The 27891-nt window shown below is 40.6% G+C and overlaps 1 protein-coding gene across 1 annotated transcript; it reads right to left on the reverse strand.

Moving 5' to 3' along the window:
• Window positions 1-83: 83 nt before the first annotated feature.
• On the reverse strand, window positions 84-27522 carry GABRR3 (gamma-aminobutyric acid type A receptor subunit rho3; the record flags this gene model as incomplete). The annotated part of the gene is made up of 9 exons (XM_083884743.1): window positions 84-386; window positions 1329-1525; window positions 3642-3794; window positions 6480-6620; window positions 7165-7247; window positions 9451-9674; window positions 10926-10993; window positions 18981-19093; window positions 27395-27522. 9 exons carry the CDS (start codon window positions 27520-27522, stop codon window positions 84-86), a joined length of 1410 nt encoding a protein of 469 aa, XP_083740869.1.
• Between the last annotated feature and the right edge of the window lie 369 nt (window positions 27523-27891).

A 27891-nucleotide genomic window follows, 5' to 3' on the forward strand; every position in this document is an offset into this window, starting at 1 on the left:
TTCCTCTACTGCTGTTGCATTATTTTTAAAGTATGATGCAACCCTCATACACAAAATGAAGTCTAGCTTGTGAGCATTTTTGTTCAAATGTACAAACCCCAGTAAAAAAAGTTGAACACAATATATACACTGGGAAATATAATCCTGGAATACGTGTCAATAACATGATTGTTCTGTAAAATAATCCTGCCCACGTTTCCCTTCAGAGATCTCTTCCTCTTCAAGCGAGGTGTGTCCGTGTTGGAGATGTTGGTTTGGCTTGTCCTGGTCTCATTCTCCTCACAGGGCTCTGGGAAGGGACTCAGGTCCATGTCCACATCCGTGTCATGGAAGCAGCCGTCAAAAGCCATGGCTTGCACTGCGTCCATGCTGTACATTCCTGAAGCCTGGCAACAAAGGAGAGTTACTCTGTGTCTAGCAGGAGCCATTTTGGCAAATCACAAATTAATAAAACAGATCTTTATCTTCTTTATCTAAAGCTTTCCCCTCAGTGTTGTTCTCTCTGTGGAGAGCATGTGGAGAACAGGGCTAGCTCACAGTATGGCTCTCTGTGGGGCCTGCCCCCTTGAGCAGGACATGAGCAAGGAAATGTCATCAAATGTCATAAAACACACTTGTCTGCCTGATTATTGCCAGCTGGTGGCTGGCAATTCGTGCCTCAGCTCTGAAATAGAAGAATCAAACTCTCTCCTGTAGGTCTGTGCTGCTGGAGTTGTGAGAAATGACTTCAAACGTTTCTGCGCGTAGATTTTTGATGGGATTATCCAATCATGTGAGCAACATATGCATCCTTTCTGTGTTCTTCCCCTCATGATATCCCAGCAAAGGAGTTTACAGAGGGGATATTCTTCAAGCAAAGTTTTTAAGTGAGAGCTTCACAGAAAGCAGATGTTTAACTTGGGACTATTTCTGCTTCAGGCACACTTTTCTAAAAGTGACCTTGTCATTCATCTGGTCTTGGGATAAAAAAGAAACAGGAAACAGGGAGGAATACTGTATGGGGGCATGCTGAGGATATTTCAGAGACAGGAGAAATACCTTGATTGGTAGGCAACTGAAAATAGAAGGAAGGTTATATCTCTCTGAGGGGGAAAAAAGGGGCAAAAAATTATTCCTAACCTCTGCCACAAGAAAAAGGAGAGGAAGCACAGACCTCTCAGGATCTCAGAGAGGAGGACACTTTGTCTCCCTTCCCCCAGGTGGAAAAAAACATGAGATACAGAGTGGAGAGAGAGATTGTTACTGTTCTGTTATCAAAGAGGTGTATCAGGACTACTCTGTGGCTTCCATGATGCTTTCAGAAGGCAACAAAACACAGAGGGTTGTACCTTGCCTCTTTTTTTGAGCTGTTTTCTCTCTTCAGCTGTGGTGAGATAGTTCACTGCTGCATACTCGATGACTGACAGGAAGACAAAAAGGAAGCTGATCCATAAATACACATCCACAGCCTTTATGTAAGACACTTGAGGCATTGAGGCACTTACTCCTGTCATGATGGTGGACATTGTCAGCACTGTAGTTATACCTGCCAGGGAGAAAAGAGAGGTTATCACAGTTCTGGCCAGCTGGTTCTGTTTAGCTCATCAGCACTGCTTGGGCAGCACAGCTCTGTGAGGGCCTGTGACTGACACCTCCTTTAACTTCCTCACACGGGCTCTGAGAAGTCGAGTGAACCATGAAGGGCCCATCACATACAATACTGAGAGCACTAAATCATCTCTCTGCTCAGAATGGTCACTGAGCAGCATAAGGAACACGTTTCTGTGACAGCTCTGGGCACTGCACACACAGGTGAAAGCAGGTTTGTGGTCATCCTTCACTTCCCAGAGCTAGGGTCACCACTGAATATCTTCTTGTCCAGGAAAATCACTAAAGAATTACCATTTTCTCTCCCAACTCTTTCTCAAATTGTACTTCAGAACATGTATCAGCCTCTATGTCCCTGCCATAACCTCATGGCTCTCTAAAAACAATCTAGCATAAAGATGCTACAGCCACTGAAACTAAGAAAAAATTACTGCTTGCCTCAATGTGCCCAAAATTTCACACTCATCTTTTCAATCTCTGCTCTTATGTCAGCTATTCATCTCATTTTGGTTTGCTCTAGCTCAGGGAAAAAAGAACACCCAACTCAGGCTCTGCTTTTAAAGAAATCAGTGTAATTCTGGAAGTGAAAACATCTGTGAGACAGCCCTGTCAGCTGGGTCTCTGCAGCCCTTCTCCAGTTCTACACCAGCTCAAGTCTACTGGAATATACAAAAGTTTCCCCCCTACCTCTCCGCAGCTTCTTTAGGGTGAAGGATGGAGTTTGAAATACACCATATAAGAGGAAATCAATTTGTTTAATATAAATATACTCTAGGCTAAGGAGATAGGCTTATTAAACTTTGTTGTTAAGGTTTCCTATAAATTATGTATGATTATGCTAATGAAATGTGCTTTATTCATGGAACTCTTGATGCATAACCTTCTGCTGAAATCCATACATAAAGAACATGATCCGCAAAACCATCTTGACAACATTAAAAATTGCCTACTGAGAATTAAAAAGTTAGTTTTAAAGATGAAGTTAAATTTCTTCAAAATAAAAGGAATTCATAGATGCATTAATAAAAGTAGGTAGGAGGTACCAAAATTCATTTACAGATTAACAAATAGATTTATATCTCATGTATTGATAGCTTTAGAGTGTGCCAATAGAAAGGGACCTAAGTGGCTACAATACTATTTTTTCTAGGTGGATATAGTTACAGAGAAAAATGAGGTCTTTTTCTCTTGTCTAAGAAATATGACAACATACAGTTGGCTTCTGGGACCAGCATCAGTGAGAAGAAAGAAAAGGAGCTTCTTTATTTTAACCTGACAGTTGCAGGACTCAGGTGCATTATGGTTGCATTAGATATCTCCACAAATTCCCATCAGATCTTCAGAGATGCCAATTTTTGAAAAAATGTACTCATTCCAAGGCAATCAGCATTATATTCACAACAAAGCCTTGGAGTGGCATCCACTGATTCACCAGTGAGAGAAAAAAAAAAATAAACTTCTATAAAAAACACTGTAATAGGTCCTCTTCTCCTGAGCTGAGATGTTCAGAACTTACTTTTTGGCTTCCACAGAAGAATGTGTGCCTTGCACAGCTAAGACACCAAAGCAAACATTTCTAAGGTGTCCCACAATGAAAGGCTTTGCCACACAAGCAACTCTTTCCAAGTTGGTAGGGAGATAACGAATGTTTCTTGAGAAAAAGAAGAGCTGCAGAGCTTTTCCATAGATTGGGCTAATCCATGGATTTGGGGAGGGACTTGACTGCCTGTTCCTACATGTTATTTGGCGGGGAAAAGGGAAGGAAAACCCAGGTTTTGCAATTAAGTAAAATTTTACCAGGAAATCTGCAGAATCATCCCTTTTTGCTTTTGTGGTGTGTGAGCTGTTTCCAAAAATAGGAAAGCCAGTCTGAACAAACATTCCCTTTCCAAATGTAGAGACTGACTACAGGTAATGACAATAGAGGTAATAACAGTGTTGTTCAGGCAATTATGTGATATTTTTGTTCATCTCCTGTGTAAATAAGCTAAGGTAACTCCAAATCCTTCCCTCTCAATTCTATACTTCCCAAAGAATATCCAGCAAAGATTTACCTAATGACACTCTGGCAGGAACAGCTCTTCTATCAATCCAAAAGGAAACCCAAGACAGCATCACCATCAGCATGGCTGGGAAATAGGATTGTAGCACAAAAAAGAAAATATGTCTGCGGAGTGCAAAGTTGATAAAAAGTCGATTGTACCAACCTGTTGGGAAAAAAAAATTAAAAAAGGGAGAAGAACAGACTGAGGGAGAAGAGAAGAGAGCTGTGTTATTTCTGTGTTATTTGTGAGCTCTGTTTGCTGGCCCCTCCTTCTGGCAGGAGCGGTGTATCCACAGCGGGAGCAGTAAATGCCTCAGGAACCTTGCCACCACCTCCGTTTTACACCGTGCTTTACAAACTGTCCATCTTCCCTCATTTATGGGAGCAAAGGGTCATGGTCTGAAATACTCTGTTACAACTGAGGCTGGGAAATTGAAAAAAATAAATAGACTTGAAGTGAAACTGCCAGGAGAATACAGACAGGATACAATTGTCCAGTGATGCCAACACCCTGCCTTCCTTGAAATACCTGACAAGAAGCAGCCCTTCCTGCCTTTTTTTGGTGGGAGCTGCCGGCCCAGCACTCACTTTAGAGGACAGGGTGCCATCTAGTGAATTTTGGGGAGTGCTCTGCCTGTGCAGCACTGCATCCGTGCTGCCATTTCCTGCCACGGCAGGGAAAACAGGTTACAGGGAGGTAAAAAGGCAAAAGTGGGTGGCTGCACAGCATCTGTCTGGCCAGGACAGACAGAGGCATCTGTGAGCCTGTGTTGGAGCAGTCCTGCCATCGCAACGAGTGACTCTATAGAGAAGAACATATCAAAATGAACTGCAAATAATATTAAACTTTCTATTGTGTTTTCAGTTGTGGAGAAGGTTTGGTTTGTTTTTTGTTTTGTTTTGTTTTGTTTTGTTTTTTTTAAGATTATTGTATCTAAAATGGATTTAAATTGTTGCTCCTCTGGTGGTCTGGGAACTCCAAAAGCCTAAACACCACAGGTGTTGTTCACTGAGATCCACAGGAAAGGATTTGCAGAACCTGAAATGCAGAAAGCTGCTTTGTGGGAATGATGACTCTCATTAGAGTGGTGCTGTTTGTTCTCCACTATTATTTACTTGGAGGGTAAATTTGCTTCCCACAGGGAAAAAAAAAAAAAAAAAAAAAAAGAGAGAGAGAAAGTGGAACCTCCTGAGCAAAACAAAACCTCAAAGCCAAAGACAAGTGTAAGCCTACAAAGGACAGCATTCTGATTCCCAGATACACTACAAGCATTATTCAGTTACTTCCCAGTGGTCCCTGGGACTTAAAAAAAGAGTGTTTGCTTTCCCCTTTATGCTGCTGAATAAGCTCACCATCAGAAGCTCTGCATGTTCAGTGTAAAGCAGTTACACTCTGCAAACTCAAGGCTGCTGTGAGGGTGCTGCACAGCCCGGGGTGCAGGGGCACTGTGAGGGTGCCCTGCTGGGCACAAAGCTCTATTTGCTTCCCATGAGAGTTTTTTGATGAGAATAGCAAGGCAGCAAGAAGCCAGCTGAGCTCCTGGAACCCAGTCTGGTGGAAAATATCCCAGTCCCCTTCTTGCAGCAAGGACAAATCTGATGCAGCCCTCAGCAAATCAGTTATCATAGCAGGGTATCACTGGCCCTCCTCTCACATGCCACTGGCTCTTGGAAGGTGGAGCTCTGTTGTTAGCCCATACAGGAGCAGGAGATAAGGGTGAAGAACCTTATCAAGCTGTGAATTCCTCACTGCTTAGGCTGCAACATAATTTAAACTGGGATTTCTGCATTCAGGATCAGTCACTGCAAATTTGAATGGCCCTCTTTTGAATGCAAAAAGAAAATAACCTGTAAATGAAATACACCAAATAAATCTGTCTGCTGCTTTCCTTAAAGGCTTTTTTCCAAAGTGTTGTGCACTTCATCATACTAAATGGAATAATTTCTCTTTTATTCATCTCTTAAAGCAATAACCAAACTGAAATGAATTGACTCAGACTGTTAAGTACAATAGCAAGAGTGCTGTTTTCTTTGGTTAAAAACACATGGTTAGACTACTTCCACGGAGAAGTGCTTCAAAATTTATGATTTCACGTAAAATACAAGGAAAACAAACTCCACCTTGCATGAAATCAAGACCACAATAAACTTCTAAAGCCTTGTGCACTTTGCCAGAAAGTATGGAGCAAGATCTACAGGGAGAAATAAAAACATGTCTGGGGCAGATTAACCTGAATTTAAACTATGTTGCACTGACAGAAAGGGATTTTTTTTCCCTGCAACTTTATGTATAAACAAGGAAAATCAAGCAAATCATGAATTAGACCTGAACAGGTAATAAATGGCCTCATATGAAAATCCTCAAGCTAGCAGACTTTTAGTGACATTACACAGCTCCAAAAGTGAGGATATTTTAGCCAATAAAACACACTGAAATTCCTCTTGTTTGCTTTCTAGTATCTGACCCTTTAGGACTTCCATTTTCAAGCTATTCTATATAGCCATGACATAAAGATTCCTGCAAATTCAATACTCCAATGGCTTTCAGAGAAGCACCATGATTTTGCAAGAGCTCATAACAGCTCATTTTTGGTTGTTGTGCATCTTTTTTTTCAGGTTCTTAATGCCAGATATGAAGTTACAAGTATTATTATGGCCTCTTTTTTTCCTAAAACAAAGTTTTATATTGGTAATGCAAAGAGAACCAAGGCCCCAGACTGACAAACCTCATTTTAACTGATCTCTCAGCAGTCACTGTCATTTATTAGCAAAGAATTTGAATGTGAAAGACATTCTGCATGACTTTATCCTGTGCTTCTCTCTTCTAAAGGAGAAGGGTTTACCATACCTGTACTGCTGTAAAAAGCAAGTCCACTGGAAGCACTGAATTCCTCAATGAAGAACTGGGAGAGGGAGATGTGCTCATCTGTGCTCAGGGACTTGTTGCCATGTTTCCAGTACAACATCAGATCATCTTCATTGTATGCATCTGTGAGAAAGCAGAGACTGAAGTTACAAAGTTACTAAAGTAAATCACTTCCTCTTTCCTTTCTTAGGGAGAGGAGACCACTCCAGCAGTCTGGAAAAACCCCAGAGAGACATTTTTTCAAGGACCATGTTCCACCTTTTTCCAAGTGCAGCAGCTTGCAACTGAGGCAGGGGTGAAAAAGCTGATGTTTCACAGTAACACAAGCACCCATTTTCATTTCTCCAACAAGTCAAATATTGACATTTTATTTTACTTTTAATCTGCACATTTTTTTCTCTGAGAAAAAACCCTACTAGTTTTTGACAGATTTTTAGATTTAGGCCTTGGAATAAATACCCCGTGGGAATAAAGCAGGGTGCATCATGGTTTTTCCACCTTCCCAAAGCTCACTGAGGGTCTGGAAAGATCCCAAATTGCTTACAGTTCAATATGTACATGCTGAAGGGTTCAGGTCACACATCAAAGTGAGTGAAAGAGGAATTATGCACAAGATGGAGTGCTGGTAAGAATGCACATGTGAGGAACAATTAGGAATTAAACTTACAGCTTTCCAGTTCTAAAGAACAGTTCTGTGTGTCCAGAGGAAACCTGCTGAAATCCATGAAGCACATGGCAGACACTGTTATTCTGCAGACAGGAAGAGAAAAACAGAAATAAAATTTAAAAATTCACACTTTCTTAGTTGTGCACACAACTTAGTGAGATCCCCAACCACTCTGCTGTTTAGAATCCTATTGATTGAGGTTTTCTCCCCTTTTAGATGCTTCTAAAATACCTTCAAGATGGTGAAATAAAGTTAAATCATATTTGTTTAAAAACACAAATAGTCTTCATTGTTAAATACACTACCTTTGGTTTTTAAACCCTATACTTGGCCTGATCCTTCCTTAGCCTTTCACACATTTTTTTGAAGGTTTACCCTTACAGAGATTAACAAAGGGAGTTCACATTTCTTGACTTGGTTTCTCATAGACTGAAGTAGATAATGTTACAGATTAGAGCAAATATTATTTCAAGTGCTGTTTTCCCAGCTGGAATGGTTATAATATTTAATTGCAAAAAGAGATTAGCTGCAATTTCTGGAAGCTTACTCTCCTCTTAATTGAAATGCTTTATATTGTAAAAAGCTTAAGGAAATCTAGGCAAAGACTATTTCACATTCAACCTGCTTTTTCACAAATGTTTAGAGGACAAATATCCCTTTGTATTTCATAAAGAACAAAAAAATTGAACTTGCTAGGGGCAGCAACTTAAATATGGTAAATATTGCCAAATTTCCCTTTCCCGTCACAGCTTGCATGTCATTTGATGGTTTAGTTCAATTTTTCAGTTTTGCCCAAATGGAATCCTACAGGAATTTCAGTGAGGGTTTTATACTGGTTATACAAGTGCCCTTTGAAAACTTGTGATCAGGAACCACACTGTAGCTGCATTTGTACAAATATAATAAGACTTTACTGGCTTGAAATGAGATCCTAAGAGTGGGACATGCATAGGACTTCCAACTATGGATGTTGTTTCCATCCTTCAGCTGTGACTAAAGGACATGGGGAACAAGAAGAAAAGAAAGACTATTTTAGCAACAGATCTGGATTTTTGCTTCACTTTGCTTCAATAAAATCCTGGATGCCAGTCACTGAAGAAAAACTGTGAAATATGCAGATTTATTGCATGGAAGTATTTGGAATATAATCTACTTACTACATGTAAAACTGGCAATACAAAAAAGGGTGTTTTAAGGCATATCTAAGGAATATTTCCTACTTCTCACTTGGAGAATCACTCCCCTTAGTGGAGGGGTATAGTTCCTCTGATCCCTCCTTCTCAGGAATTATAGAAATTAATATAACAATAAAAAGTACACTTCACCTCATTGTTCCTTACTGTCAGTGTGACTCTTGAACAGACACTACTTTAAAGTGGTGTTCAGCTGCTGTTGTGAGGATTTCTGCATGTCCTCGTGACAGAGGAGATAAATTCATTAGTTGTTGGAACAATTATTACACAGCCACAACCTCAAATGCTTCCATAAATCTTCAAACTGTCCAGATTGGATGAAATATCACCTCTGTGCACACAGCTAATTAGTAACAAACTGTATTTCTGCAATGCACAGGCCTCAGGTTCCTCACCCTAGGGGGAAAATTCCTCCATTAAAACTATTTCTGCCACATCACCCAAATCTCCCTCATAAAACAAAGCAATATCATGAAGGAGGAAGGAACACATTAATGACCTTGCTATTCCAGTTCTGGAATTGCTGTTTCACTTTCCAGTTCCTTGTAGTCCCACTAAGCACTGCTGGTATCGGCACCAAAAATCTGCTCACTGTGCCTGTCTGGAGCCCTGGTTCCTATCACTGGCATGTTAACTGGTGTTAACCAGGGTGAAAATAGCTGAGACAGTTTTAAAAGACTCAGGAAAGAAAAAAAAAAAAAAAAAAAAAAAAAAAAAAAAAAAAAAAACCCACACCACCCCAAAAGCCACCAGAACCATAGTTTTTCCTTTGTTAATAATTTTGGGCTTTACTGTACTCAGTAGCAATACTGCTAGAGCCACTGTAGAGCCACTGGCAAGGAATTAACACTTGATGAACTCCCTTGACAGGAAACAATATCTGAATGATAGAAAAAATATGTTTTCAATCCTAAATTTATTTTCCCACTGGCACAATAGTCACCAGGTCACCAGTTTCCCTTTATGTGCTGCCAGAGGATTTATGCCAGCCCAGTATGAGAATCTTACCAGCAAGTATTTCCAGTCATTCCAACTGCAGCCAATACATGGCAGTGGCAGCCATGGATGTTCTTAGGGAAGGGTATTTCCTCACCTCAGACTGAAGAGGACGTTGCCATCAGGGTACACTCGGAGCATGATGTTCTCCACAGTTGTGTCATGGATGAAAGACCTTTTGGAGTGCACAAAGAACACGTCAGGGACCCAGATCTTTTTGATCAGCCGCCCATCGAAAGTCATGCTTTTGTTTTTGTTGCTGCGGAATGAGAGTCGCTCGTCCTTCCAGTAGTGTCTGAGATACAGAGTCATGGTGAAGTCCTTTGTGCCATTCAAAACAAAAGGAGACAAGGCTTGTTTTAGTCAAGTGCAGCAGAAAACACTACAAATGTTTTGGTTGTTTGTCTTGTCCCTGGTGTCTGAAGCTCAGACTTCATCTATTCTTAGATAAAACTACATATTTCAGTGGTCTTCTGGATTGGGCCAGCTGTGCAGTGATAAAGAAGCTTTAAAACCGACCAAAGGTAAATGAAAAAGATGTTTCCTCTGGAAATCTTCACAACCTTTTATAAGAATGGACTATGGTCCCTTTAAGTTTCCTTTACAAAGGGATTAATTTGAGTTCTTCATGAGCACTCAGTCAATTTTAACATTGTACAAAATTTACATTTTGTACAAATATTGTACAGGGGCTAAATTAGTACATTTATTAATTAAGTACATCATAAAGAAACAATATAATGAATATAATAAGAGTGAGCAATTAGATTTTACAACAGTTTCAATAACTACAATATTTTTAAATATAAAAGATTATTACCAATATTTTATGACCCTATTTAGAGAAACATCACAATTGCAAATATACACGTGGGAAGAGATGGAGAGGATGCTGCAAAGCCAGTGTGAGCTTCTGCACAGCCCAACTGCTCTGTGTCCACCTATATAAATTTTGTATTATTAGGCAAACACCATTTATCTCAGTAGAACAATTGCTTCTGATGAGAATACTGTGAAGAGAGTATTAGATCTTCCCCTGTAATAGGATTTCATGGCCCTGTAATATGATTTTATGATTTGGGTGGGTTTGTAAAGCAGTTCATATTGACAATATTAGTGACAATTTGGGCTGAGGAATGAACAGCCTGCATTCCAGTAGCACAGGCTCTAATTGCAGTGTCTCCTTCCCAGGACCACTTCTGGAACTGTTGTTTCATTTGTTATGATCACAGCTCCAGCCATGCCACAATGATGGACTATTCAGATTTGCATAGGCAAAAGAAGCAAAGGACATGAAGCCTCATCAGGCAACATGCAGAGTTCTGAGAACTCCTGGGGAAGCCCAGGGTGTTTATGGAATAGCTGGAGTTTTCAAACCACAGCACTGCCCACTCTGAGCTGTTCTCTGGCCCAGGGAGAAAATCAACTCTTACTAATTTAAATGCATACATAAAGGCAAGGAGGTGCCCTTTAGGGTTTGCTTTCTTTAACCACAGCATCGTCTGTCATCCATCCGAGTGTTTCTGAACCTCTTGTATTTTTAGTGAAATTCTTTATTCCAGCTCTACTCACCATGTCAACTTCAGATATGCTGTCAATGCTCTCCACCTGCACATCAATGCCCACAGGTATTGGCGACCCTGCATGGGAACAGAAAGAGGGATGAGGAACAAAAATCCCTATTTTTAAAGGGAAGACTGTGCAACACCAGCAGCATGCAGACAGTGCTCCATCCCAGCATTTACTGCATTCTCTCCACTTTAGAACACTGAATGATAAAATGCAACAAAGTAACACCTGAAGCTAAGCAGTTGTGAAAAGAAGCACAAGATGTTCAGTGATCTTTTTGCAGCCAGATCAGTTGTTATTGGAACAGCAGTGGCTGTGTCCTTGTCATGCCACAGCTAAAGAATCCCTTGGAGTGGAATTCTGAACCACCACAGGAAAAAGCTGAGTAAATACACAAAATACATCAATTATTGCAAAGCTTTCTCACCACTGCCAATGCTTATTCACAAGCAAGATACTTATTATGACTCCTATTATCTTTGGTTACTGAACTGTTTAAGGTTTGGTATAGCTGTTTATAAAAAAGCATTTTTTGCTCACTGCCTCACAAGGGAAAAGCTGTATTAGTCACATTAGTCACTGTGTTGTGTATTTACTGAGTGCATTTTTAGGATGAAGTTGCTCCAAATCAATTAAAAATTACAGCCAAATATGAAATTATTTCCACTCTTTTCAGTGTGGAATATCGAGAATGAAGGATCTAGTTCTACATGGGTTATGTCATTCCACTAATTGATTAATCACTTCGTTACAGGGAAGGAAGAGAGGAGCATGCATATATGCATATATGAAAACATGCATATATGGCATGAAAATCAGTAAGTAATTATTGTACATGGGATTCCAATCATTTTTGTCAAAAATAGCCAGCTAAAATATGCTTAAAGTACACATTTCAAATAACCAGTTAAAAACATGAATACAAGGAAGTCTGAATAGCAACAGCTTTTCTAACTTGTCTTTTTCTTGTTTTTTCCTTTTAGCCCTATCAAGCCAAAACAGTCCAGGAACATCACTCTTGTGATAACCAGCCACAATACTGTGTCCCTTTTTGGAATTATCATCCTTAAAATAGCAGCCTTCGAGGATTACACAGCTGCTTCCAGTTCTTACCAGTAAAGATCTTGAACTGTTTCAGAGGTATTTTTAAATCTGGCTCTGTAATCTCTTGATTTTACTTGTCTTTTTTTTTTTTTTTTTTTTTAATGAGGAATCTGTCCCTGCACAGAGCAGATGAAGATGGATTGTGCATGGGAAAAGCAAGGTGAGATGTGCTCAGTTAGCAGGGCACACCAGAAAATATTTAGGCACTGACAAGAGCTGGGCTCTTCAGCTCAGAAATTGTGTCTCTGAGTGGAAGAGCCCCCTCAGCTCTTAGCCAAAGTCCGAAATAAGATTCAGGACTCCAGACAGCAAAGTTTGTTAGTAAAACACCAGGCAGCACTTTGGAAAATTCTGCTTCTTCTGGAGAACAGAGACAGCAAAAGACAGCTACCCCAGAGGCTGATGCACAAGAGTATCAATGAGAATATTCAGCCAGACTCCTTCATACTAAACAATAGGAGTTTTTATATCTCTCCTAAACTAGTTTTGCCCACTTCTTGCTTTGCCTTGATCACAACACACAAACAGTTTACTTACACTAAATACCAACTTGTACCAAACACTGGTACAAGAGTGCCTGGTTGTAATCTGAGTGGAGTCATCTTTTCTGGATTCCACTGAAATCTTGTAAACTGAACACGAGCTTAAGCCAAAGTAGGAGTCATTGTGGAATTTATACCTGATGTGAGCATCGTCCACAAAAGGCATTCACACATCATTTAAATGCAAACAACAATTTCTGTTGAATTATGTGGGTGGGACAGGAGGAGAGAGGGAGTAGCTCTCAAAGTCAAGAGAAGTTTTACCAGTCAAGGACAAATCTAAAGCAAATAAAGTTAAATGTCTCCCATCAACATTCTTCAGGCAAACAAGGAGGTAGGTATAAATCACATCCCAGAATGAGACTTTCTAAGCCATGTGTCACTTGTAGTGAGGAAAAGGCTTTTCTTAGTGACAGCTGCTCCAAGTGTGATGATTTTGGAATTTCAAAAATTACTCACAATTTCTTACGCAAACAAACACTATTCCAGTGTGGTCAAAATTTCCATCAACAATTCAGCTTCTCTGGGCAGATACAAAGGAACTGCTCACAGAACTAGAAATCAGTGGCAGCTTATGGTTATATTGGTTGCATGCACACAAACCAAAGTGCCACTTATCCATAAATACACACAGAGACACCTGATTCTTTGAAAGGACAACTTCTACTGCACTGGAAACTACTATAAAAACATGCTGGTGGTGGCAATGAATAGCATAAAAGAAATCGAAACCTATGGCCAGGAGAAATACAGTGAACAATTCTAAAGTGAATTGAATAAAAGGGGAACTGTTACAATTAAATTTGTTCCTGATGAGGTAGAAATGCAAGAACTGTGAAACAGAATGCTTGAGAAGAGATTTTGCTTTGTCTGTGAAGAAAGACAAAGACCATACTCATGATGCTTAGTGAGGAAACAGTGTCCAGTCTAGCATTCACCACAGGGAATTATTAAAGCACATCCCCTACCCCAGCCCTGACCCATTACTAACAGATCAGAGCAGCTGCAAATATTTCCTTCCTATTCTGACTCTACTTTGGCAACAAATGTAAGCAGATAATAGAGAGAGTAAGCACTGCACATATATGCAGCCCTGATCACTGTGCTGTTCAATTTTCTACTCTGGAGCACTTCTATATTGTTGTCACTAACACACCCAACAAGAAAGACACCTACTGGCCTCAGTCTGGTCTAATCCTTCAGGGGTTTTGGGAACATTTCTGTGGGTGATTAAAAATCAACTCCAGTAGAAACAGGAATAATTAGCTATTGGGAACAGGCTGCTGAGAACTGTAATTTCTTCATCCCTTGAATTTGTTTTGTCACAAGAGGATGTTTTTTAGAAAAAAAAACATAATTGCAGTGAGATTTGAAAAGGTTCCTAAACCAGCCAAAATAGGAAAGCAATTCATCTACCTCTGTGTCTGCACCACAGCTTTCTCCCTGCTAGATTGAGAATTTCAGTCTCTGGCTGACCATCAGACAGCAGCCTCAAATTCACTTCTAAAAAAAAAAAAAAAAAAAAAAAAAAAAAAATGCAAGCAGAGAAAAGCTGTGGTTTTTATTTCCCAGTTTGACAAAACTGAGGATGGCAGAGAGGATTTTGTTATTAAATTGAGCAGCTTCAGTTGCTTCTGGAGGGTCACTACAAATCATTATTTTAGAGGGATTAGTGCTTTTCACAATGGAGGCTCCACAGATTTTCAGGATAATTACTCCTCAGCAGAAAAAACCCAGCATTGTTTTCAGACAGGTTTATCTTCCCATTTCCAGTCTTTTATTTTAAAGGTTTAAGCATAGCAAAAGAACTCCTTGATGAGCATGGAATTTTATTAATAGACAGTACATCAGGCAAATTCTGCAATACGCTTTTTAGAAGGGATGTTATGTAAAAAGACTATCCTTTTAGCATTTTTAGGATCAATATCTACAGTAATAATGACTGGTTTTAGTGAATTCTGTAATATTTTTATAATAGCCAAATTGCACACATTGCACCTGAAGATCTATGGGATAAATGTTGAATTTAGAAACAACTGTACCCAGTTGGCTTTGTAAGAGTGTAAGCTGGAAAAAAAAAGAAGGTCTAGAGAAAACTGCCAGTAGGAGATAGAGACCAGGGGAGAATTAAGATCTGTAGGTGGACTTTATTCTAAAAAGGCCTGTGGGTCTGTAGAGGAGAAAAACTGGATAGAAATGTAAACAAGCTCAAGGGAGGTGCAGCTTTGTGGATTTATTTATTTTCTTCTGGCAATAAGTACAGGAGAAGTTCTGGCAAGAGTATTTTCTTCTTGTTACTACCCCGTTTCTTTCCTTCCTGTGTAAGAAATAAAGGTGGTCTGGTATGAGCAGTAACCATCTCTTGGAATGGAAGATTTAGCAATGAGAAAGAAAAAAAATCCAGAGGAAGACTATTAGAGGTCTTGCAAATAATCAAAATATTTCCCCTTCCCTCTGTCCTGAATCCCCAGCTACTCCTTCCAGTAAGAGATGATAAAAAGCCATTCCACTTTCATCCATGAGAGTCCTCACCACAGTGAGAAGAATTTCTCATCTTTCAGGGGGAGCTGTGGTGCAAAAAAGAAAACAACCTGGTGGCAAAGAGCTGTTAGGACTGAAGGAGTTTTTGAACATACACTGGGCCATATTTTTTTCCTTTTCCTCCCCTTTTACCTTGATATGAATGTAAATGTTAATAACTTATTTTGAAAAGGAAGGAAGCATAAAGGGGGAGTGATAGAACAGGATTTCTGATCCTCTGAAAATGCAGAATTAAGGTTATGTTTAATTGCAGATTGAGATGCAAATTTTCAGGAAAGACTGCTACCTCTTAAACAGCTAAATGTTGTTAAATTATTTTCATAATTTCTAATACTTGCCTATGTTATTATCTTCTATATTGGTTGAAAGAGAAGAAATCATCAACTTTAAGACTTGAACATACTTGTAGCATAGGAAACTACAATATATATACAATATATATTGTAAACACTATATATACATATATACACACACATCCATACAACAACACGTGTTACTTTGACCAGTACATTGAAACAAGATAGTTCAGAAAATAAAAGGATATAGATAAATACCTGTATAATAGAAAAAAAAAATAGATTTAAAGCATTTCTAAGGATTTGCTCTAAGACCTCTCTCAACATGGAGTTTTGGCTGCTATGGCAGCCTGCATTGTGACCCTCATACCTGAGCTGTTACAAGTCAGGATAAGCTGAGAAGTCTCATTCATTGTCTGTGCTCACTCCTTCTTGCTGAGTTTAAAACTTGGGGATAATCATTCCAGGAAGTGCTGGCAGCATGATTTCATTTCTTACTTTTTCTCCACTCCCAGTTGAAGCTGCCTTCTCACTTCCAAACCAGACTATGACATTCCACAGAAGGCAACAATCAAACAACAACCACAACAAATAAATTAGGAAGGGAAAAAAATCACCACCAACTTCAATCAACAACTCAAGAGCCTGGCTTAGGGAGTAAATACAATGAAACAATGTGAAGTTTAGATTTTTAAAGTTTGGGTGTACTGAATTGTTGGTTTGCCTCCCTTAACCTCACTGTATAATGAACTGCAAAATAACATTTTTAAAGAGTAGGATCAGGTTGCCAGCAGATTGCTGGGTTTGCTTCATCCCAGTGCTCTCTGTTTCTCTGGCTTTGATCTCTAATCTGCTAATAAACGGACAATGTCAGGACTAAATTTTAAAATCTGCCACCAGAGAGTCAAATTGTAATTGTGCAGGTGGAATGGCACTGCAATAAACAGAAGGATGCCAAGATACACTCACATAAGTGGAAGTAGAATTGTGTTCATTTAATAAAAAAATGGATCTCTCACCTCCACAATTAATTTCAGTAACACTGCAGCCAGCAGCATCAGTATCCAACAGCTCTACATTCATTTCCCTCAGGATTTTACCTGTGCATGTTTGCTCAGTTTACAAATCAAATTCAGCATGTTTTTCCTTTGTAACTTAAATAATAATACTAAAAACTCTGAGTCCTCTGGTCAGCTCATTTACATTGCATGTATGGGGCCAGATGAAATCAAACAAGGCAGACTTAGGTATAAGAGTTCCCTGAACTGAGGAATCTCCAGCAGCTTCAAAACCACATGAATTTTCCAGCTGCTTTTTCTCTTAAACTGGTACTTTCTCAGGCAAAGGGGCACAGTGGACCCAGATTAATAAAATTTGTCATTCCAACTCCCTGACATACCCAGAAAATCACGATGGGGTATATAGGAGAGGGGGGAAAACCCCATCCCTCTTCTACAGGTAAAGAATAAATACTTGGTTTTTCATCCAGTTTTTCTGATCTGTTTTTTGTTGTTGTAAACTGATGCATTGTGCTGAGCTGAATAAATCATGTGATGTGGCACATGACAGCTGCAAGCCCTTCGTGAGTCACAGTACAGAGCTGCTTCATTAAATATGATGAAAACAAACCCAAAATTTCACCTGTGTTAACTGCACAAAGCCACAGTGCTGTAACTGCAGTAATGCAGTTCAGGGTTATGTTGTAACTGCCGTGGCAATGACATCTCTAATTTCTCCCTCTCCTCTGGGTAAGCTTCCTTCTGCTGCAAACTTAATCATCAGTTCTTCAGAGAAACCCACTCCCCATGTCTGCTGCCATAAAATAACCCTGAAGATGTTATTCAGATTCATGTTTCAGTAGAGAAATCTGTCCACTGATGAGGCCACAATTGTGTGTTAAATCTCTGCTGCTGCCTTATGAATGCCAAACCACTCCTTACTACTGCAACACCACTGAAATCAATGGTAGGAATTCTGGAGTATAAATTTGGGACTGACACTCATTTCACTGCGACTTTTTTCACTCTGTGCTGTAAAAATGCCAGTGGATCTGTTTTAGTCTAAGAGAGATTCACGTTCTATATATTGAGAGAGTTCTGAGAATTTGGAAGTGTGTGAAGAAAAAGGTGCTTCCCATGGCAGGTGGGCGCCAGAGAAGCAGCAGAGCTGAGGCACTCTGCAGAGCTGAAAGCTGTTTCTGAAAGGCAGGAGTGCAGCTGAAATCACACCCAGGGCAGTGTGAGGAGTGAGAGGCCTGTGCAGTGAAGTCAGTGGGAAAACTACAGCTGGCTTTGAGAGGAACTGAATGGGCTCTGTGAGGAGTCATCTACAAAAAAATAAAAGGACAAGGAGAAAAAGCCTGAGTGTGAAAAATCCTCACTGCCCATTACAACTGCCAGATCACAGGGTATGTACTCAAAGCTGCTTTTATGTACATCACCAGTATTGTTTTCTGGGAGGATCCAGCAATAAAGGACATCCCAAACTGCTGTCTGCTTTCATGGAAATGCTACCTCCTTTCTGAGGTGACACTCTCAAAAATTTAAATTCCTTGTGAGGTAACAAGAAGATATCCAGGTTAACAGATATCAGACAAGACAGGTATTAGGCAAGAGGTAATCTCAATTTCTGTTGCCAAGAAACAGACTGTATCTCAACTATTCAAAGTCAGGCAAGGTTTTTGCTGTCTGACAAGACATCATTTCTATGGTAACAAGAAACCCTTTCCCATTCTCCCAGTGCATCCAAAGATGCTTTCCTTACCCATTCTCCCTCTTGGCCTGATCAGCAGGCTCCAGATCCCAGCAGCTGGTGTCAACGAGAGCAGCTCCCCAGACCTCAGCTTGCCTCCCAAATCTGTTTGTCTACACAACTGATTATTGGTCCTCATATATTTTACTTTGGCCTCATAATCCAGAGCAGTGCAGTCCATTTTCATGGATCATGAAAAGGGAACTGGTGAAGCAAAGGCTCAGACAAAGGTTATTAGTGGGGCAGCTTTCTCACCTTCCCTTCCATGAAGGAGAGTCAAAACTGAATCCAAGCTGTGAACATCCCATTGAATACTCCCTTGATCCAGATGGAATTTAGTTAAATGAACAAATCATCATAGTGCCCAACAAGACAGCAACAACCTGATAATAACCTGAAGGCCTGTGGGTAGGGCTTTTTTTTTAATTTTGTACAGAGCAAACAGATTTAGGAACTGATGGATCATTTCAATCTCTCAAAACAAATCTGATGACTACGTAATTTGCTAATTGCTACTAGACTGTGCCGTTTACAGGGATACCTTAATCACTGCTCTCAAAGAACCTTATTCTAATATTATTTTTTTACTTAGTTCTATAAAGCAGACAATTTGAACAGTTTCTCCTATTGATACACCAAACACAGAGAAGCCCCTTGTCTTTGATTATTTCTGTATTTCTTCCTTCTTTACATCCCGAAGCACAACTGCTGAGGTTGCTGCCATGAAATCTGTCATTCCACTTGAAGTTACAAAGTTCAAGTAAACCTCCAGAGAGAGGATAAACTCCAAACCAGCACACACAGTGCAGGCATGTGCTGCTTACCTCCAAATCCAGGTCTCAGTGCAAAGTCGTGGTCCTCGATGTGAAGGAGCTGCTCAGTCTTAAGTGGTCGGACCTTTGTGCTGTCAAGTTTCCTCATTTTAATTTCTCGTTTGCTATGTTAAAAAAAAAATAAAAAAAGGTGAGAAACTTAATTTCTTCTGCCCTGACATTCACAGTGCTAGTCAAATGAAATAGGAAACTAGGAATACTGGCCAGCTGAATCTGGAATGCTAAGGGTAACAACTGTGCTAATAAAGCTGGAGAGAAATACATTGGGAAAGGTTGGGAAATGAGGTATGAGGGTGCTCAGGTCCATGAAGACCACTAATTATTTATATGAAGTCTCAGGAAGAATTACTACATCCTCTTCTGTTCTCCTCAGAGATTGTAGCTATCATTATAGAAGAGAATAGAGCTGTTTGAAGTTATTATTCACATAAACACTTGCAAATCAAACTTGGAAATAACACCACATATCCATGGTTTAACCACTTCATGCATTATCCATACTACAGAGACAATTATTCCTTTTATTATAAATGTGGGGGTTTTTTTTCCTAGGAGCTCAAATGAGTCAATAAATTTTTAGAAGGACTGAGAAAGAATGATCCTGGCTCTAGGCACTTGCAGGGGGCTTTAAGTGGAAAAGAGAGTAGGTTTAGATTGGATATCAGGAAGGAATTCTTTCCTGTGAGGGTGGTGAAGCCCTGGCACAGGCTGCCCAGAGAAGCTGTGGATGCCACATCCCTGGGAAGTGTTCAAGGCCAGGTTGGATGAGGTTTGGAGAATCCTAGTCTAGCAGAAAGTGTCCCGCCCATGGCAGAGGGGTTGGAATGAGATGATCTCATGATTTTATGTTCTGTTGGACACATTAGGAACACCCTTCTCACAGAAGTGTCCTCATGGTGAGAACAGTGAAACATGGGAATGTATTGCTTGGGCAGGTTTGGAGACTCCTTTCACTCAGGCTATTTTAGAACAGGTCAGACATTTATTTGTAGGAATGACTCAAATACAGCTGCTTTGCCACAGGCAAGGGACAAGTGCCACAGGCAAATTCTTTCATGCCTTCTGTGATTCTCTGGGACTTCGCTGCAAGCAACTCTAATTATTACTTTTGCCTAAACAATAGAAATGTCTTCTGAAGATTTGCCTTGTAGTCAAACACTACTTAAAGCAAGGTATGGAACACCTTAGGATAAGGTGTATGCCTCTGTTTACTTATTTTTCTCTTTCCCTCCCTTTTTTTCTTAATAAAGAAGCCCAAGAAATTACTTTAATGTTACAGGAACAATGACATGGCTGCTGGGCTACTCAGAATTGCTGGGCTTGAACAAATTCATTTACCTTAGTATTCCTGAATGTCTCTGGCAGTGCTGCCTGAATCAAATTTCCAGGGCAATCAGAAGGTCCATGAGGCATTTCAAATACTTTAGACTTTAGTTTTCTAAGTATGAAAATCATGTGGATGGTGAAATGAAAGGCCACGCTTCAGAGAATTAAAATCACCACAGAGCAAGCCTGCATCAGGGTAGAACGGGCAGCAGAACTGAACAGCTGCAGTGTTCTACATGAGGAAATTCTGCTGCCTGGGATCCAGGAGAGGAGAAAATGATGAATTATGTTCAGAATGCCATGGCACAGCTAATACAGTTGGGAAGCATGAGGTTATTTGTCATCTGATGTGCCAAGGAAAATGCCTGTTTGATGCTCCAATGATTCCACTGGAAGAAGCAGGCTGGAACTGATTCATCTATTGCAACTCCTCACTACAAGCAAGTCTGTGACTGAGGAAGACTTTCACTGGACAAGAGAGGCAAAACATAAGCTACCAGGGCAGGAATTTTCTCCTTAATAAGAAGAGATCTTATGGGATTTTAAACCACAAAGCTATTTGGAAAGAACGTGGCCTGCTAACTGCTCAAGGTAATGAGCTCAAGCATGCTGAAGGGATTCTTGTACTCCTGAAAAGTATCTGGAAGCCTATGAAAGCAGCTATCGTGCACTGCAGAGGTCATCCAAAAGGGAAAACAGCCCCAGAACTGGGAAATCACTTTGCTGATGAAGCAGCAAGAGGGGTTGCAGCAAAGGGCATTCGTGCAGTGCTACCACAGAAAGAAGCAGATTTGTTGGAGTTTACCCCAAAATACAACCAGAGGGATGACAAATTAATTTTCATAAGGCTGAGATCAAAGAAGGTGGATGGGCTGTCACCCTGGCAGGACAGACTGTGGTTCCACCCTTGCTCCTTTGAGAAATAGCCCAGCAAGAGCATGAGAGTACCCACTGGGGAAGAGAAAATCTTTTAAAACATCTGAAGAAAGTAGTAATAAGGAGAAGAATGATCAATCTATAACAAGCAAGTGAGAAACTGTTGTAAAAACAACTCTGACACGAGCAAAAGAGTTGTGTTGGGATAACAAAGACAAGGGATCTCCTGGGAAACTATTGGCAAATAAATTTTGCTGAGATGTCATGCAAGGAGGGATGCAAATATGTACTGGTACTGGTTGATACCTTCAGTGGATGGCCTGAAGCACCAACACAGCAAAGGAAGTAGTGAAAGCTCTGCTCAATCATATAATTCCAAAGTTTGGGGTTTCTTTGGGAACGTCATCAGATAAAAGACCACATTTTGTTGTGACAGTAGTTGGGGAAGTTAGCAGGATTCTGGAACTTACCTGGGACCTGCACATCCCACATAGGCCCCAGGCAAGGAGCAAAGCTGAACATATGAATGGAACCCTGAAACCCCAGATTTATAAGATTTGTCAAGAGACATCCATGACATGGGTTCAAGCCTTGCCTACAGCCTTGCTGAGAGTCTGGATACAGCTGAGGCAGAGGGACAACATAAGCCCCTAAGAGATATTATATGGCAGGCCAGATCAGGTTCCACATGTCCTGGGGGAAATTCACATGAAAGGAAAAACTGATTCACAAAAGTACTTAATGGCTCTGAGTTCCACTTTGCAGAAACTCCAGAGATTCATTGTGTTCTCCAAGCCAATAGCACTGGACACCCCTGCCCACGAGTTCCAGCCTGGAGACTGGGTGGGACAGTGACCCCTCACAAGCCAAGGGGAAGGGACCATTCCAAGTTCTGCTGATCACCCTCACTGAGGTGAAGGTTGCTGCCAAAGGACTGTGGATCCACTACTCCAGAGTGAAGAAAGCTTCTGCTCCCAAAACCATTAAGAAGACAGAGACTGATACAAATCAGGAGGATGTGGTTTAAACTGTTTTGTACGTTGTCTGCCCAACTGGTAACCATGATTCAGGATTCACCTCATGATTTGCATAGGACTGGAGTCCAAAATGTGTCCAAAACTCTTAATAAGAACAATTGCTGGATTTGTACCCAGTTACCACCTCTAGATGGGGACAGTCACTGGCCACTGATTGGCCTTTTAATGGAAGAGAAACGTACTGAAAGGTGGGAACCAGTTAATAATGCCCTTCTGTCCCCTATACTCCTGAGCAGCCTGACAGAACATGGCAACTATACAGTTCCCTGTGCAGTTGTAAATGCCACAGGAAAGGCCATTCTCCCTTCATATTGTCATAAAACCAATTTCAGAGAAATAATCAGCCCAAAAGTTGCAGCAAAGATGAATTTGACAGGATGGAGACTGGCTCTACCATTTGTGACAGGGCTGTATTGGATATATGATGATCAGGCCTGGAAAGTCCTGCCCATGAATAAAGATCAGGCTGGTGCCCTTGGGGCTGTGGTCCCAAATATAACAATCACTGATCATCTTGAAAAACCAAATGAGAGGAAAAAAAGATCTCTTAACCTCCTCACTGAGCATCCCACACTTTTCCATAATACAGTCAGAACTCTCCTTCTCTCTTATGGAGTGGTTGAACTGGAGAGAGCAATTGTCATCTCAGCTGTCATTGAACATACTTCACAGCAAACTGCAAATGCAACTGCAGTTCTACAGGAGGAAGCTGACAGTCTGTCCCACGCAGTTATGCAGAACAGGACAGCTCTCAATTCCTTACTTGCCACACAGAGAGGTGTATGTGCTATTGGCAATACCACTTGTTCTTTTGTAGACCAACGTGGGAAAGTTAAGAAGGATGTGGATGAAATTTGGAAGGGGACTCATATTTTACATGAAGTAGCTTCCAGAAATGAGACCTTGAAATCTGACCATATCTTCCATACCCTCACCTCATGGTTACCAAACTGGGCCTGGATAAAAGAAACATTTATAACAGCTGTAATTATAGTTATTATCTGTGTAATAGCCTGTGGGTCAGCTAGTTGTGTAAATTGGTAGTGTGGGTAATGTAGAGACTAGACAAAGTAGAACCTTGTAAGTCTCTAAAAGGAAAAAAATGATGCCAAGATGATTTTTTGCCTTTTACATAACCTTTATGAATCATCAGTATTCTTAGCATGCACCCTTGTAATTCCTGAAGTCTGATAACTCAGCATAGCTCAAGTATTTTGTTAGGCCAGGAGACCAAACACCCTAAAGGCCTCATAGTAGGAGGCCAGAAATTCATGATATGGCAGATGCCAGGCTGTATCTGAGAGGAAAAGCCCACACAGAATCCCAGAACCATTTAGGCTGGAAAAGACCTTTAAGATCATTGAGATCATCAACCATTAGCCCTGCCAAGTTCACTGCTAAACCACGTCCCTAAGTGCCACCACATCCACACATCTTTTAAACACCTCTAGAAATGGTGGGTGAAACAATCCCTTCCATGGACAGCCTGTTCCAGGACTTGACAGTCCTTTTGGTGAAGAATTTTTTGTGAAACCATTAGAAGACAGATGTACCTGAGGACAGGAAACCTCTCTTTACCTATCTGCAGTAGGAGTAACAAAGAGAACTTTGGTATTGGTGATATATTATCTATTTGGTGTAGATCTGGGCAATGATAAAAATTTATTGGTCTCAGTGAGGCACATGCTCAAGAAACTACTGCTTCCACTCACAGCTGTGCTTTCCACAGCTGCACTTCAGGCAAGGGTTTACATCATGTAAATTAAAGGGCAATCTATAATTACATTCCAAAAGAGGCCATAAAAAGCACTTGAAGTGTTTCAGATCACATAGGGAATTCACTCTTGTTGGTACTTCTACATTAAATTAATGGGAGCACTAATTTTTTGGCCGAGAAAGAGTGAGGAATACTGTTTTGACAGTTCTCTACCCAATACTATTGCATGGACCTTGGTATTTGCCAGAGATCCCAAAGAACATTTAGCCACTGCCTACAAAACCAAATTCAGAATTAATTAACAATGGACAAAGATGTGTCAGGCTTTTAAAGACAAATTTAGCTGCTCCTACCTGGCTTTGAACACCATTAGTGAATGGAAGGTCAAAGGTCTGCTCAAGGGTACTTAGATAATTTTTGGTTAAAGCATTTAATCACTTAATGCCATCAGTGTAGCTCCATAAACCAATGGCATGAGTGGGATTGATGTGGTTCATGTCCCATCTGGTTGCCTTTAACTTACCAGGCTATCAAAAGTTTATGCTGGTTCAAGGAGGAATCAGACAAGTTCATAGAAAAGAAATCCACTGATGATCACTAAATCTGCAGAAATTACATCCAACACAGGATGTTGCTGGAGGAAATTTGGTGACTTGGTACAGCTCCGAATATTAGGGGAAAATATCTTATTTTACTTCTCCTTATTTATCCAAGGTTGTGCTTGCAAGCCCTTGTTATAAACTCAGTATAGTACAGGGATCCCTGGAAAAATCCTGCTTGGCTGTTCTTCTGTTTCAGAGCTCTGCTCATATTATGGTAAAAGTTCTTGTAGAAAACTAGAGAAAGGGTTTTTTCCCCTTTCATATTCAGAATGAAACCACGTAAGTTTATGAGGAGGATAAGGTGCCTTTTATGAAAAGAATACCCTGGATGTCATGGCCATAACTTTCTTTCCAGTGTTGTGTCCCCAAGATACTCTGGCTACTACTAAATCAAAGGTATACAAAAGGTAGAAGTTACAGAAATCTTATTCCAAGGAGAGTCTGTGGGATAATCCAGCAGTGTAACCTCCGAAATGTTTTAATATATCCATCAAGCCTTGAAGCCCAGATAAATTAAATAATCAAAATTGCACAGTTCTCTCACACACACATGAAAATGCATTTCTAATTGTTCAGCAACATCAGCAATATGTACTGTAAAAAAACCTAATATTTTGACAATCAAATGTTTTTTTCTTTGCTGTAGGAAATGGACCAAGAGAATAATCGCTTTCTCATGTACTTTTGGTTAATGCTTTAAAATCTTCTTTACAGGAGAATGCAGACAAACAGCTTTGGAGGGAGAATTGGGTTACTCTATTAAAACAGTGGAACTTGTAGGTTAAGTAACATTTTCACATGGGATTCTTTTTAAAAGGCCACCCATTTAACCAAGGCCATCTGTCAGCTGTGTCCCTAAGAACCCTAGTGCTGGGTGGAAGATTGTTCCCCAGAAAGAAAAAGATGCTGGTGGAAAGTCAGACCTTGGTGCAATGTACTGCAGGATAATGCAGCCTTTAGAACAAAAGCAGAGAATGAAACAAAGAGAAATTAAACACATCTGGATCCTTTGCAGAGAAAAGCTGATTTGCTGCTGTTAAGCTTTGGGATCCTCTGTGGCTCAGATTTTGCAGTCTTCTTCCCAGTTCAAAATCACCAGGACCTTGGAAATGAGGATGTGTGATGCCAAAGCTTGTGTAAAGAAAACTGCCACACCAGGCAGCAGCAGATGGATTCCTCCTTGTTCCTATTCTTCCTTTCTCATAACACATTTGTTGTGGCTCCCTCACAGGATTGTCACATGGGTCCATTTGCATGCAGCAGTAAAGATCTGTGGCAATGGAGAGGACACTGTGCTAACACTGGCATTGCAAGAGGATGTTCATCAGGGCGCCACAAAATTTCCTGTCTCCTGGCACCAGGTTTCCCTCCTGCTTTGTGATTTTTCATGTCAACAACAGAGCAACTGCTCTCAGCTAAGGCAGAACAGGAGAAATGCAAACAACAGCAGCATATGCTCCCTTCTTACAACAGACAAAAGTGTACCAGCTGAGCTTAAAATAGACCTGCCTTGCCACCACCACTAACAAGGTATTTTATTCTGTCTTAAGTGTTTCCCGAGACTGGCAAAGCACCAGGTGCAATCCTATGTTGATACTGGGGCTGGTTCTGTTCATTTTCCTTTGTTGTTACAAGTAACTGTGCACCAGCACTCAGACTGTTTGAAACAGCCTGCTGAACAGCCATTCCTTCCAGGAGCTTTTGGCTTGCACCAAACCTGGACCCACAACTTTGAAGAGAAACCCAGAAATCCAGAGTGACCAGCACCTCCGGGCACCTCTGTTGTGTCATCTGTTACCTGGCCCTGCTGAACAAGATTTTATCAAGACATGGAGGGTCCCAGAGATACTGAACTGCTGGATGCTTTAATGAGAAGTGATACAGGAGGTTAACAGCTGTACACCTGCTGTAAAGCATGCAGCTTGAGGGGGAAAAAAACCCAACATCTTAAACACATCAGAGCAGTCCAGCTATGTTACTTTTCTTCAAAATGTGATACTGTACAAATAAACTGTGAGCTCCCCTGCTCATTTTAGTAGGGGGTCAAAGCACATTTTAAAATATTAACAGTTGTATCCCTTCTTCCTTAAACGGAACTAGTTATTCCCAAGAAAGAGGAAATTTTCTTGGATTATTACTAGCAGCCATTGGTCTTTTCACACAGTATTAGATTAATCTGGAAACAGGTTGAGAGACCTCACATGGCAGATGTGAGCTGCCTTCCTGGGGGAAAGCACTGACACTCTGCCCAAAAATTTACCGGTAAAAACCTCTATCATTATTCATTTTCAAGCAACTACTCGATTAAAAGGCCAAGAACAGAGACTATCTTCAATGTCTAAAAGCATTAAATATAGTCCAGACAGGGAACACACTGCGTCATCACTACAAATAAGGCATCATTCACTCCATTTAATGCCATCAAAAAAAAGTCTTCTGTAGCTTTATAATGTATCTACTCTGCTGTTCAGGTAATGGAAGTCACTTTGTAATGCTGTCATAGAACTTGAGAAGGCATTTCTGCTTCTTGGGACGGGAGTTAAAGGGCAAGAATACTTGGAACATGCCAGCAATAGTCTGGTAGCCTTGTATCACACCAGGTAAAAGAGCTTTGTGTGTGGGTGGGTACATAACTGCATATTTATGAGAGATTCATAAAATCACAATGTAAAAGGTCTGGTTATGAAAAATTAATTCATACTTCACCATTTCTGCTTTGGGAACATCCTATCAATACTTATGCATACTACAAATCCGGAAACTGGAAAAACAAGACAGTGTGTTGAAAGGTGGCTGACAGCATAAAGTTTACCAGATGAACAGAGAGAGATAAGGTCTATTTCTTACCTGTTATGTTTTCTCAAGAATGACATTTGCTGCCGACGATGCAGACGGTGGTGCTGACTGTGAGAACTGTGGAGCACTGCTGTTGGCCATAGGCAGGTGAGGAACAGAAGTTTCATGACCAGGACCATCTCTTCCAAAAGAGAAATGCACCTGATCACCCAACCCACCTTGCTGACTTCTGATTTTTAGTGTTTTTACCGTTTAGAGACAGCATAGCAGATAAAAGATGCACATGGAGCAAGGCATCCCCAAAGAGAGAAGACAGGGGCATCCCAGTTCTGATGTCCTCGCCGAGTTCCCCTCGTATTTTGGCAAACCATAAATACTCCCTCAGCTCTACATCCCTGCAGCATCTGCTGTCCAACCAGAAGCACCTTGTTTTCAGCACTGTGGTAGGTAGGGCAGGTTGCCTGGCCAGGCTGCTCTCCTCTGATCCATTGCTGCCTCTCTTTCAGCAAAGGCGCGTTTTTAAATTCTCCATCACCCGCTCTGTAACC

Source organism: Zosterops lateralis, assembly GCF_965231275.1.
Source record: "Zosterops lateralis genome assembly, chromosome: 2".
NCBI lineage: Eukaryota > Metazoa > Chordata > Aves > Passeriformes > Zosteropidae > Zosterops > Zosterops lateralis.